General features: G+C 49.7%; 1 protein-coding gene across 1 annotated transcript in view; it reads right to left on the bottom strand.

The window, feature by feature from the left end:
* TBX15 (T-box transcription factor 15) overlaps window positions 1-9,042 on the bottom strand; it is a 96,093-nt gene extending 87,051 nt beyond the window's left edge. The window contains exon 1 of the mRNA XM_005026306.5: window positions 8,630-9,042. Coding sequence (XP_005026363.4) covers window positions 8,630-8,831 — 202 coding nt within the window. The 5' untranslated portion in view covers window positions 8,832-9,042. The remainder of the gene's footprint in view (window positions 1-8,629) is intronic.
* Window positions 9,043-12,146: the final 3,104 nt, after the last annotated feature.

Genomic DNA, 12,146 nt, shown 5'->3' with positions numbered 1-12,146 from the left:
TTCTGCACCCCTCCAGCATAAACAGATGAAGTTTTCTGAAGCAAAAAAACAACTTCTCCGTTTAAAAATAACACCCTTGCCGCCTTGTATGGAGCCCTACTGTATTATTACACAACAAAAATGCAAGAACCCTTAGAAATTGCAAAGACAGGCATAATCAGAAGCCTTTATCTGATCCAGCCTGACAGTGTTCATTCCATCAAATATTTGAAGGAAAACTGAAGATGAAAGGAAAACATGGTCCTCCCACAGCATAAAAGTGGTCATCCCAGCATTAACTTCACAATCACAATTATTTTATTCTAACAGACAGTGACAGTATTTCAACAGATGAAGAAGATGCTCCCACTCATAAGTCACAGTGATCCCAGTCCTGACAGCTCTGGTGTGGGGAGGTTGTTTTCTGGCCGTGACTGCCCAGCTTGGGCAACCCAGAGCAGAAGAGCCAGAATGAAGCTGGGGTATCAGATCTCCATGGCCATTGCACGTTCTCCGTGCCACTGAAAACAAGGTCACAGAAGCCGAGCTCTCAAAAGTCAGCACCATAAGGTGCTTTGAAATGTAGATGCTGAGCATCTTTCAGGATTTAGGCCCTAGTTTAGCAACTGCCTAAGTCTGCTTCCACATAACCTGTGCATTATTATATTTTGCAGTGTCATAGGACACTTCCAGTGTCTTTGTTCACAATATGGCAGATACTTGATAAATAAAAGAACAAAATCAGGAACGATCACATATTTGCAAAAGGATGTATCAACCAGAAATTTAGGATCACCCAAACCAATTATTGCACAATATTTTTTTACAAGTTAGGGCATCAGCAGCAGAATCCAGACTTCATAGACAAAGCCTGCTTTTTTTTTTAAAAAAAAAAAAAAAAAAAAAAAAGACAGCAGGAGTGTTTCTGTCAAGGTCTGAGCAGGTACAAGGGAATACTCAACAGGTCTTCCCCTACTGCTTTTTCACCCTGATAAGAATGACTGCTTAAAGCACGACAAAAATACATTTTCATTTCACCAGTGCAAAGAACATTTACATGCAAAGCTGACAAAGAGATGGCAAGGCAGCTCTGGGATATTTTTTTCATCAGACTAAGTGATAATAATAAAAATCATGACAGTAGCACCTATGCACAATTAATAACTGATCTTTTAAAGAATCACCTCAGTGGGATGGAGGACTGTCAAGTGGGGTAGATTGGTGAAAAAAAAAAAAACATCTGTGAATCTCTCCGTCTGTTCCCAAGGTCCCCTCCTCCTCAGCAAATCCAAACCTACAGAACTGTTCTGCAGACATTTCTGGGATAAAACAACAAGAACCTGTTTTTGAAGTCTCCCTGACCTATTCATCCTGCGCACCGTATATCACTAAAGATTACCTTATATTTCCTCAGAATGATTTTCTCTTTGTAAGCATCCACACAGTCAGTCAACACTTTCGATATCTTAATCTGGAATACTGCTACTAGCTGATGTAGTTTCTTAAGATGTCTCTGATACACAGTTCTTTACCCTCATTAAAAGCAAAGGCAGTCTGGTGTCTTCAGTTTTCCCTTTAGTTTTGGGGTAGATTTCTGATCAGGCAGTTCTCTATTTTCCAAAGCTTCAAAAATTACAGGCTTGGTTTTGTTAATTCATTGGTCATGGGAAAAATGTTCATGCTAGTCAAGAGTGAGTCCAGTAACAGCATGGAGTTGCAGAACTGTAAGTCATTCATAATTATTCTATGTACTCTGGCCCAGTGATTTTCAAGCTATTTTTGCTGTGAATTCCAATAAAAATGATATAGGATATAGCACCTTTATATGTGCTATATGATTTGCCCTGTGTTTGTACTTTTATTTATCATGTATCTGTCAAATTAAGAACAAAAAACATTGGAAGTGTCTTATGACATTGCAAATTCCTGTAATTTGTGTCAGTTCTTAACCAGCTGGTTAAATACTCTTCCCAAACTCTTTTCCAATAACTACATGTGTGGATACCACTGAAAATGTCCATTTAACAATACTTGACTATTTTCTATCTTTCACAAAAAAACAGAAGCCTTAAGAAGAATGAGCAGGTGCAGATAAACAGCAGTGAAACTGTCCACTGTGACAGGGACTGAATTCCACACTTCCAGAGTTTAGCTGGACTTTTTTTTCTTTATTACAGTGAATTGACCTAGAAAATGTGTCTTTGGAGAAATTAACTTATTTGTGCAGAGTTTGGCAAATAACATTGTTAAGAGAAGAAAAACTGGTAAGTGGTTTAAAATGCCCAAATGCTTGATTTCATTATTTGTTAAATCAAAATGTCATATTTTTCAGCTGCAAAATAATTTTAAAATTTATTTTTAAATGTTTTTTTTTTTTAATTAATTTAAACAAGGAGTTTTGGAGAACCATGTTAAAAATTGTTGTATAATTCAAAAATGTGAAGCAGCTTGATTACATAAAAATAAATTTTTAAAGATTGACCAAAAACTGAATTTTTCTAGGAAGGAAGGAAGAGAGAAAGAATGAGAGAACGAGAGAGAGAGAAAGAGAGAAAGAGAGAAAGAGAGAAAAAGAGAGAATTTTCACTTTCTTTTAGTTCAATCTCCACATGCAAAATCCTTCATTGATTCAGCTCCAGGCAGGAGATCCCCCCCTGAATTCCTCTGGTGCTGTGAATCAGCGTGTGTGCTGACCCAAGACATTTGCTATGTCCAGCCTACCCTCTAGCAGCTGTAATTTTGCAGTTACACATATACAACAAACATTGGACAATTTATTGTCACGGGTTTGTTTCAAACAGTCCTTTCATCATCTTCACAATACTTTCAGATAGATAGCTCAACTGAGCAAATGGCAAATGGAAATATTATTGTAACAAGTGCTTTTGTCACTTCTTGGATTGATTTACTAATTCATTGTATTCTGATCTAGCAGAATACGCAATTAAAAGATGCCACTGGCATGAATATTGTTGCTGGAACTTGAACTGGCACTGCATTTCCTGTCAGTTTTAAAATTTCTTACTCGGCTTCCAAAGTGATTTCCATTTAATGTTACCATAACACCACTGTATCTTTCCATAGCCCTCTTCACCAAAGTGTGCTATGGCTATTGCCACAGGGAACACTTTGTATTCTGAGAGAGCAGGTGCTTAGCAAGCATGAAGGTTGGAGTTGTCACCTATTCTAACCTGCGTTGGAGCTAAGCAGCAAAGAGCTACATAAATCTATTTGATGAAGGAAAAAAAAAACATGAAAGAAAGGAGAAAGAAAAAAAAAAAAAAATCTCAGCCTTACCCTGGGCAAGGCTGGGCACCAGAGCTCTGCGGAGCCCCCAGCTGCTTCCCCGTGCACCACCACTCCTCCCGGGGGGACAGAGCTACCACATCCTGATCACCTGCCTGAAAATCCGCCGTGCTTTCTCTGTCTGGATTTAAGCATAGCTTCCCAGCCCATTACTGCAAAGTAACCACATTGTTCAGTGAGATGTCAGAAAGCTAAGAGCTAGTACAAAATCCTGTAATTCCCTCAACAGGCACTAGCGAGCTTAGCCTGTCTGGGAAACTATTGATCTCTAAAACTTTGTCAGTTTTAGAAAACTTAAGCCTCTTTCGCTGAGCTCGATTTTATGTCACCAGTGCAAACTACAGATCTCAATACAGACACTAGGGGTGATTTAAATTGCACATGAACAGATTTTACTTACAACAGGAACTGATGTAAACGCCATATGATCTGTTCTCAATACACCCAGAAATTTTCCGAGTGCTCTCAGATTGATTTTAGTACATTTTTAAACTACTGTAAGCTTATTAATCTAGACCACGATGCAGAAAAAAAAAATACATTAAAAAAAAAAAAATCTTTGAAGTTTGAAGACATAAGACTGCAAGCATAGAGTCATACTAGAAGTCAGCTGATTAAAACAGGAATACTGATCTCTGTGAACAGGGGTGACTTAAGCGGCACTGACTGTGTTGTAAAACAATGCAAATGCTCTTTCCTGGAAGTAGCACTCTTGGAAGGTATCTTTCGACTTTTCCATCTGAAAAAAGCATCAGTTTTCTTTAAAGACAGATATAGATAAAGCAGGACACTTCTGCCTGAGGAGAGGCTAGCCGGGCTGATATTTGATATAAGCGCTAGGTCCCAAGTGGGAGGAGGGAGAAGTGATTGATGGTTTGTAAGGAATTACTTGACTTTTGCTTGTAACAGAAGCTTTTTGGATTCTCCCAAAGTTCTTGTCAAAGACAAGAAATGTCTTTGGAAATAACAGCTTTCCCCTTCCCCGCAGATGGAACAAACCTGCGTAAGAACGGTGTAGATATAAAATACCTCTAAAAGAAAGGGAGGCATTGTTTGACGTGCCGCCTCTTCTCGAGTACTCTGCTGCTCTGCCAGGTTTGTCCCCGGGATGCTCTCTCTCACGGGCCGCCCGACTGCAGGGCGGGCAGTTCACCTCTTTGCAGGACGAGCAGAACAGACCCAGCGGCAGGAGTTCAGCGATTCAGCAGGACGCGCACCGCCGCAGAGCCCAAATCCTTCCCTCCCGGTGGCTCCTCGGGCTCCCAGGTCAGCGCTGACCGCACTTGCCCGGACCTCGGACCCCGGCCAGGAAGGGCACAAACACCAGCCCTGCGGCCCGGGGGATTGACAAGGGTCGGGTTTTCACATTTCCTACCATGGGATGCGCAGATACTGCCCCTCGGTACCCCCTTTTCGGGAGGGAAGCCCAGCAGGTGGAGTGAATTTACGCACACGCACGTTTGATAGAAAGGCGTCGGGTAAATAAAGCCCCTTCTCCAGCATTTCTGCCCAAAACTAAGCTAAAGCTCTCCGACTTACACCTCGGGGGTAGGGAACATTTCTCATCAGTGAGTCTCAAGCACCGCAATTTGGTATTAAATTTGGTATTATTGATAACACCAAATCGCCCCACCGCAGGAAAGAGGTGACAAAAAGCCCTCTGCCAGCTCTTGAGACCCTCGCCCCATCCACCGAGCACTCCAACAAAAGCTTCAGCGAGAAGCTACCGAACCTGGCCGCTCCCTATTGAGCAGCCACTGGTCAGAAAATGGGGGTTCATCAACACGAACCTTCAAAAGCATGTATATTTAAACAACCAACCAAACAAAAAACCGCATTTCTTCCACTCCTCCGACGCGCCTGCCCTCTCCAGCGCCTGGAGGGCTCCGGGCGCCCCCAGCCCCGCACCTCCGGGCGCCCCCGGCCCGCCGCCGGCCCCCGTCCCTGCCCCAGCTCCTCTGCGCAGTGCGGGAGGAGCGGGGCTCCGCAGCGGAGTGCGGGCAGGGCAGGACGGCCACTTCTGCCTCACCTCCGGGCCGAGGCAGAGCTTCGAGCCGCAAGGAGAGGAGCGGAGGGCTCGCTCTTGCCAGCAAGGCGAGGCTCGCTCAGGCTCTCGGACCTCGACGTGATGCTGGTCTTACGGATGAGTGGCTGTGCTAAACACGTTGCAGCTCCTCCCGTGCATGCCGGATTGTTTCCCCTCGCTGCAAAGCCTCGCGGCAGTTGATTAACGGCGCTTCAGACGACACACGGAACGAAAAACCATTTGTAACGCGATGTCTTCGCAGACGGACAAAAATAAAACTCTAGAAAATGTGCTGTGTTTCTTTTTTTTTTTTTTTTTTTTTTTTTTGTAAACCGCGTGTTCTTTTTTTTTTTTTTTAACACGCGATAAAAAAAATAAGGATGGGCTGAGTGATGCGAAGGCTGGACCGGCGAAATTCGTTTCCGTGCACACCGCCGGGTTTCTCCCTTTGTGCGGAACGTGAGGGCGAGAAACTGTGTATTTTTATTCCCCACCCTGTGCTCTGTGCCCCCGAAGTGTGTCCTCTCCCCACCGCCCGGGAGAGCAGCCGCGCTTCGCGGGGGGCTCCCCTGAACGGGGTCGGGGTCGGGGGGTTTGAAGCCGCCGCCATCCCGCGCTCCTTTCCGCGGCTTCGTGATTAAAATCCGCACACGTGATTAAAATCCGGCTTTATCCTCCTTTCTAAACGAGCCTCGTAAAACAGCACGTTAGCTCTGGTGACGAGATTCACGGCCGGGGCGTAAATCACTCGGATGTGCTGGAGATGTTTTTTTTTTTTACAAACCTAAGCCATTTATTCGCTCGCTCCTCTCACCTTTCCCCACGCCACCCCCAGCCCGGCACCTTCCCCTCGCCTCTGCCGGGAGGCTCCCGGGCTCCCCCACGGGCAAAGCGCTGCTCCCTGCGGCCGTGGGGCATGGGGAAATCCGTGCGAGACGTGGCAAAGGAGCCGGAGCCGTGCCGGAGAGAAATCTCCACGCCCGGAGCAGAAAGACGAGGACGAAGCCTTCGTCTTCCTCGGATGGGGTTTGGTTCCCTGGGGCAAATGAATTTCGGCTTTGCGGCCCCTCGTCAGCTCAAATCCAGTTTTGGGGAAAGGTTCGATAAATCGGGCTGGACCGATTTGTTGTTTCCCACGCAAAATCAATCCCTACTTTTCCAGTGGTCCCTGTGATCCAAGGGGCCTCTCTGTAAACCCGCCCGTACCAATAATATCTCCAGCATAAAGAGCAGCCCTGTGGTATTTCCTACCCAGAGCAGCGATTCTGAGTTTCGATCGTTTGGGACGCTAGAAAAACTCCCCTTTCCAATTTTTGGCATATCGCTGGAGATTTGGCAAGTTTTAAATACTTTAGGTGTAAAGTTTGTTCTTAATTGGGTCTTGTAAAGATGGAATTTGGTGGCCATTATATGGCCGCTAATCAATTTTCACCCAGCAGCAAAGGTACGCTGCGGAGGCTTTGGGTTTAATGAAGTGACTGCGCAAATTACAGTCGGGAACTTTATTTAAAGTCTATCAACCTCCTAAAAAATGATTTCTCAAACTGTTCTTGATTTCCTTTGCTTTATGAAAAACATCACGTTTGCTTTCTAAGGTTTCAGGCATTTTAGCAGCTATTCTCTCCCGCTCTCCAGTCTGGAGCAGAGGGGAGTTTTCCGTTCCTTTTTTTTTTTTCGAATTTATGGAGAAATTAGAAAATTAAACTTGTAGATCAACGAAGAAAAAAATATATCCCGTAGAGGGTGGAAATTAAGGAGAAACGATTCTAAAAATAATAATAATAAAATAAATAAAATGAGGAAGACTAATGCGCCTGCCTGCTCTGTTATTGCAAAGCCGATTTTTGTCGTTTCGTTGGTGTATTTATGATTTTGGACGAGGAACACTTTGAAGCTTTTTTTTTTTTTTTTTTTTCCTATTTGGCGTTTGCTATTTTGATCCCTTTTGTCCGTTCTCCTTCATGCCCGTCGCTCCGCTGAGCGAGGGGTACCAGGCGGAAGATTTTACCTCCGTCTCCTTACGATATGCACGGGGAAGAGCTGCTGCTGTTACAAGCAAAATGAAATGCCGTTCCTTGAGAGCGGAGCGGGGCGAGGTCTCCGCAGTTCCCGGTCTTTCGCTCCCTTCAAAAACACTTAACAGATTTTTTACAACAGCTTTTTTTTTTTTTTTTTTCCTCGTCGATCTCTCTGTTTTTCACGGCGGGTTTTAGGCAGCTGGTACAGTAATGTCGCGGGGAATCTCATGCAAAAATAACATATATATAAAATAGCATATATATATATATATAAGTATATATATATGTATAATAAAGGTATTTTCTTCTCCGAGTGCGGCGGAGTGAATTTGGGGCGAGTGGAGGAGACCGCTGCCCTTTCTCTTATGGGGTGGCGAACAGAAATCGCTTGACCTTCCTCCCCCCGCACCCCAACTATAAAAAAAGAGGTAAAGAGGAAATATTTGAAGTCCCTTTTTCTCCGCACACTGCAACTTGCGGGAGCAGCGCCGCTGGCTCCGTCCCGTTTCGCAGCGCTTGGGAGCGGGGCCGGGGACCGGGGGGCGGCGGGGGCAGCCCGGGGAGAAAAGGACAGGGGACGGGGGGAGTGAGCAGCTCTAGGGCTTTGCTCCAGCCAAATGATCGCTCCACGCTACCAGCTCCCTTTCAAATAAAAGAGTAATTTAATTTATTTTTATTTTTTTAAGGGGAGTCTCCTGCTCTGTCCCCCCAAACATCTTGCAGCCGGACCAGGGTCCGCGGCCCCGGCGCTGCTCCCCATGCCCCGGTTCCTCCCTCCCCCGTCGCCACCGACCCCATCCCGGCCGCTGCGCTCAGCCCCGGCGAACCCGAGCCCAGAGCTGCGGGAAGGATCGGGCTCCCTCCCGGTGGGGTTTGGGGGCTGTGTCCCCCGACCCAGTGGGCACCCAGCCGGTCGGGGAGCTCCGGGACAGGGCGAAACGCGTGTCCCGGGACAGCCGGGAAGCACCACCGCGACCCTGCAGGCGCGGAAAGGGAGGAGAAAGGGAGAAGGAGGAGGCGGGGGGGTGCGCTCCGCTCCCGGGAGATCAAGGAGTCGGGGGGGGAAAGAGCCGCGGTGAGGAAGAGAAAACTCCCTGTAAAGCTAAAATAATATAACGGTAATGATAATAATAACAAAACCCGAGAAATCGCCGCAAAACGGGTCGTCCCGTCCCGCAACCCCCCCCCCCAGCCCCGGATGTTCTCGTGGAGCCGCAGCCCGGCGGAGCGGGGGCAGCCCCGGCCCGGGGAAGGGAGAGGGGCTGGGGGGGCACTGAGAGCAGAAAGGAGTTGCACTAACCGGGGTTGAGGTCCAGGCACTGAGTCGGGTCTTCATTGTCCCCTAGCTGGCCATTGGGGCTGAGGCTTTCCATGGACAAATCCAGCCCCTTGTCCTCCCAGTCTCGGAGTTTCCTCTTTTTATTTGTCCCAATCAAGGCTTCTACCGAGAAAGCGTGCGCTCGGGAGCTGAGGGCCACCGCCGATCTTCGCCTCTCACTCATCTTATCCCCCAGCCCGGACCCTTGGGCAGATGAGCAACCAGTGGCTGGGAGCGCAGAGCTCGGGGACCAGAGGCAGAGCCTCTCGCCTCTTTCTCCCCCCACCCCTCCCCAGCTGCACCCCCAAGAAGAACCAGCCCTCAGTCTCCTGAAGGAACTACATGAGGCTGCAGATACTCCGTAGGCAGAGCCGGGAGGGTGTGCACAGCCCAGGTCCCCAGCACTTGCTCAGAGGGGCTGCAGGCTGGATTTCATCTTTTTTTTTTTTTTTTTTTTTTTTTTTTTCCTTCTCCCCTTTCCTTCTGTCTCTCTCTGATTGATCCAAACTTCTGTGTTTTTTTTTTTCTTTCTTTTTTTTTTTTTTTTCCTCCGAGAGTTGGGCAGGCTGCGTGCGCCTGTCAAGGAAAAAAAAAATAAAAAAAATGTCCCCGGCCAATCGGAGAGAGAGATCGGGAGAAACCCAAAAGCTGCAACCCAATGGGGAAGGGAGGGAGACTCGGGCTTCGGGGCTAGGAATTTTGGCCATCTGAGTCCTGGAGCACCGGCCGGGAGAATTAACTCTTTGAAGAGCGGGGAGCTGTTAGGAAGCACATAGCCCTAAACGCAGCGAGGGAACAGCTCCGGCGCTTCTCTCCGCCGCACCCACGTTTCCTAGGGACTTCTGGTAACCAACCCCCCTCAAATTATATACGTATATAAAAACAAACAAACAAACAAACAAACAAACAAAAAGTACTCGAAAGGGGCTTGAAAACCTGGGGGTGTTTTTAAAGCGTCATTCGTACCGTGTTTTCCGAGAGCTAGCCGGTGTTTGGCCCAGCAGCGGGGACTTTTGCGTGTGTTGAAGCGAAACTTCAGCACGGTGCATGGCCGGGCTGCGGGGGGGCAGACACCCAGACCCGGCACCACCGGCACGGGGAGCCTTTGGAAGGAGGGGTCGTGGTCTTTTATTTATTTATTTATTTATTTCTCCGTTTCTTTTCGCCACTTCAGCTCCAGAGAGAACAAATCCTCTAGGTACAGATCCCGGGCAGCTGCCTGGATGGTATCCAACATTTCATTTCGGCTCCCTCTGTTCGCTCTGCCCCCAAACCCTTCGGGCTGCTCACACACCCCTGGGTCGTGCGGGGCACTGGGGGATCGCGGTGAAAAGGAAAACCGGGGCTGCATTTGGAAAGGGGAAGGAAGCACCGCGATCGGACCACCAAAAAACACGTGAAGCCAAGCAAAACACCGTCCAGGGAAAACGTAGTGGGGAAAGCCGCCGGGAGTTAAATCGACCCCGAGAATCGAGTAGAGAGAGGTTCAAAATAAACAATAAATAATGATATAGCAAGGGGCGGAATTAGTATGGATCGAGCGACTCTGAAAAAGCGGGAGAGAGCGCACGGCAGACTGAGGAAGAGATTATTTCGTGTCGGTGGCTCCCAAATGCTCCCCGGAGGCGCGGGGGCATAGAGGAGGGACAGGAGGGAAGGGGGCATGTGGGGGATCAGTTCGTTTACCCCAGCCTCCCCACTGCATTTGCGGGGTGCTGCAGAGCCGCTCGGACGTCCCCCCCGGCCTAAAGCGAGGGGTGGCGCAGGCACGGCCCCAGCCTGCCGGGGCGAGAGATTTTGCGGCGAGAAAGGAGCGATTTCTTCGGGAAATCCCGAGAAAGCTGAGCGTCGTTATCTAGGCCGAGGAGCAGGTTTTGTGCGTCCCCATCACCCGCCCTACACTCCCCCCGTTCCCCCCCACCCCCGCCGCTCCTTTCCCCTCCCCTCCGGAGCATCGCCTTTGACAGGTCGCTCGCAGAGGGCTCGGCGCAGGGCACGGCGCCCCCCCGGCACGGGGGTGCCCCCCAGCAGGGCCGAGGGGAGCCCGGAGAGCCGGGGGAGAGGGGAACGAAAGAGAAAGGCACTTGGAAGGAGCCCGCGTTTTAAAGCGGGCTCCGGGACCGGCCGAGGAGCGGGGAGACGGGGAAGGGCGCACGGCTTTCGCCCCGGTCCCTCGGCTGCGTGTCCCACGGCGAAGGAGTGTCTCCCAAACAAAAACCCGTTTCTCTATTTCCGAAAGCCTCGGAAACACCCGCCTGGGAGACGGGCGGCGAGGGAGGCTTTTATAGAGGCTGGAGGGAGAATTTAGAAAGGGAGCCCAAGAAAACAGAGGATTATTTATAGCGTTTTAGCGAGAGGAAATGGTGTTGGAAAGGCAGGGCGATTTAAACGAAATTCGGGGGCTGATGTATGAGCTCAGAAAGACAATTTGCCCGGGTTTAAGTGTGGTTTTACGGGTCGCCGGTTTAAAGCAGCCCCGAGCCCTTTTCGCAGTCTCTTACCGCCGGGCGCTGCCGTCCGTCCGTCTGTCCGCCCAGCCGGGACGGAGGAACGGACGGAGGCTTCGCAGCAGAAACGCGACCGAGCTCCCGTGCCAACACGCCCCCTGACCGGCCAGGCCCCAGGGAGCAGATCCCTTTGCCGGGGGCTGGAGGGCAGCTCCCCACGGTCCCGGCAGCGGCGGCCGGGGGCGAGCCTCTCCCTCCCCGCCGCAGCCCCAGGGCTCGCCCGCCCGCTGTCGGTGCCGGCGGGGAGAAGGGCAGCGGCCCGGGGAAGGGACGGGACTGCCCCCTCGTAGGAGATTTCTGCCCGTGACCCCCCGCTGGAAATCTGGGGTCGGCCTGGAGCCGGCCCGGGCTCAGCCGCGACGCTCAGATCCCGCTCTGACCCCTGGAGAAGAAAGCACCCCCTTTGCCTGGCCTTTCTTCCAGACCCGCACTCGCAGGGGTAGCTCCCATTAAATCCAGGAAACTGCTCCCTGGAATAAAGTGGCGGGAGCAAGGGTCGCAGGGCCAGGCCCTGGGGTTTATAAAGAAATCATTCACTCCTGCTTCCCGGTTGTCGCCGAGCGAGCCTGAAAATATTTGTTTATGTATGGAAATATTTGCAAAAGAGAGAAATAAGGGGAGCCGGCTGCGGGGTGGGAGTGCTGTCCAGATGTTCTGCTCGCAGAGCCTGAGCGGAGCCAGTTTCAAGCCCTGCCGCACAACAAGGGAAACGTTATCGAAGGTCCTTTAGCCAGATCTAGGGGATTTTTTTTTTTTTTTAAGTTAGTAATTGAAAACAATGTTAAAACTAGTCAGCGGGTGCGGGCTGAAGGCTGTCTGATAACGCGAGCGAGTGATTTACTGGACTTTAACGCAACGCCGATCGTCCTTTTAAAACGGACCGGAGGATTTCGGGGCTGGCTCTCTCGTAAGAGGCGAGTTTAAGGCGAACAGAGTGGCCGCCTGGAAACGCGAGCGAGGTGATGTTCCCGGGCTGCGCGGGGTCATTTACT

This window comes from Anas platyrhynchos, chromosome 1, assembly GCF_047663525.1.
Source record: "Anas platyrhynchos isolate ZD024472 breed Pekin duck chromosome 1, IASCAAS_PekinDuck_T2T, whole genome shotgun sequence".
Classification (NCBI taxonomy): domain Eukaryota; kingdom Metazoa; phylum Chordata; class Aves; order Anseriformes; family Anatidae; genus Anas; species Anas platyrhynchos.
Note: the sequence above shows the minus strand (reverse complement) of the source record. Positions and strands in the feature narration are given on the sequence as shown.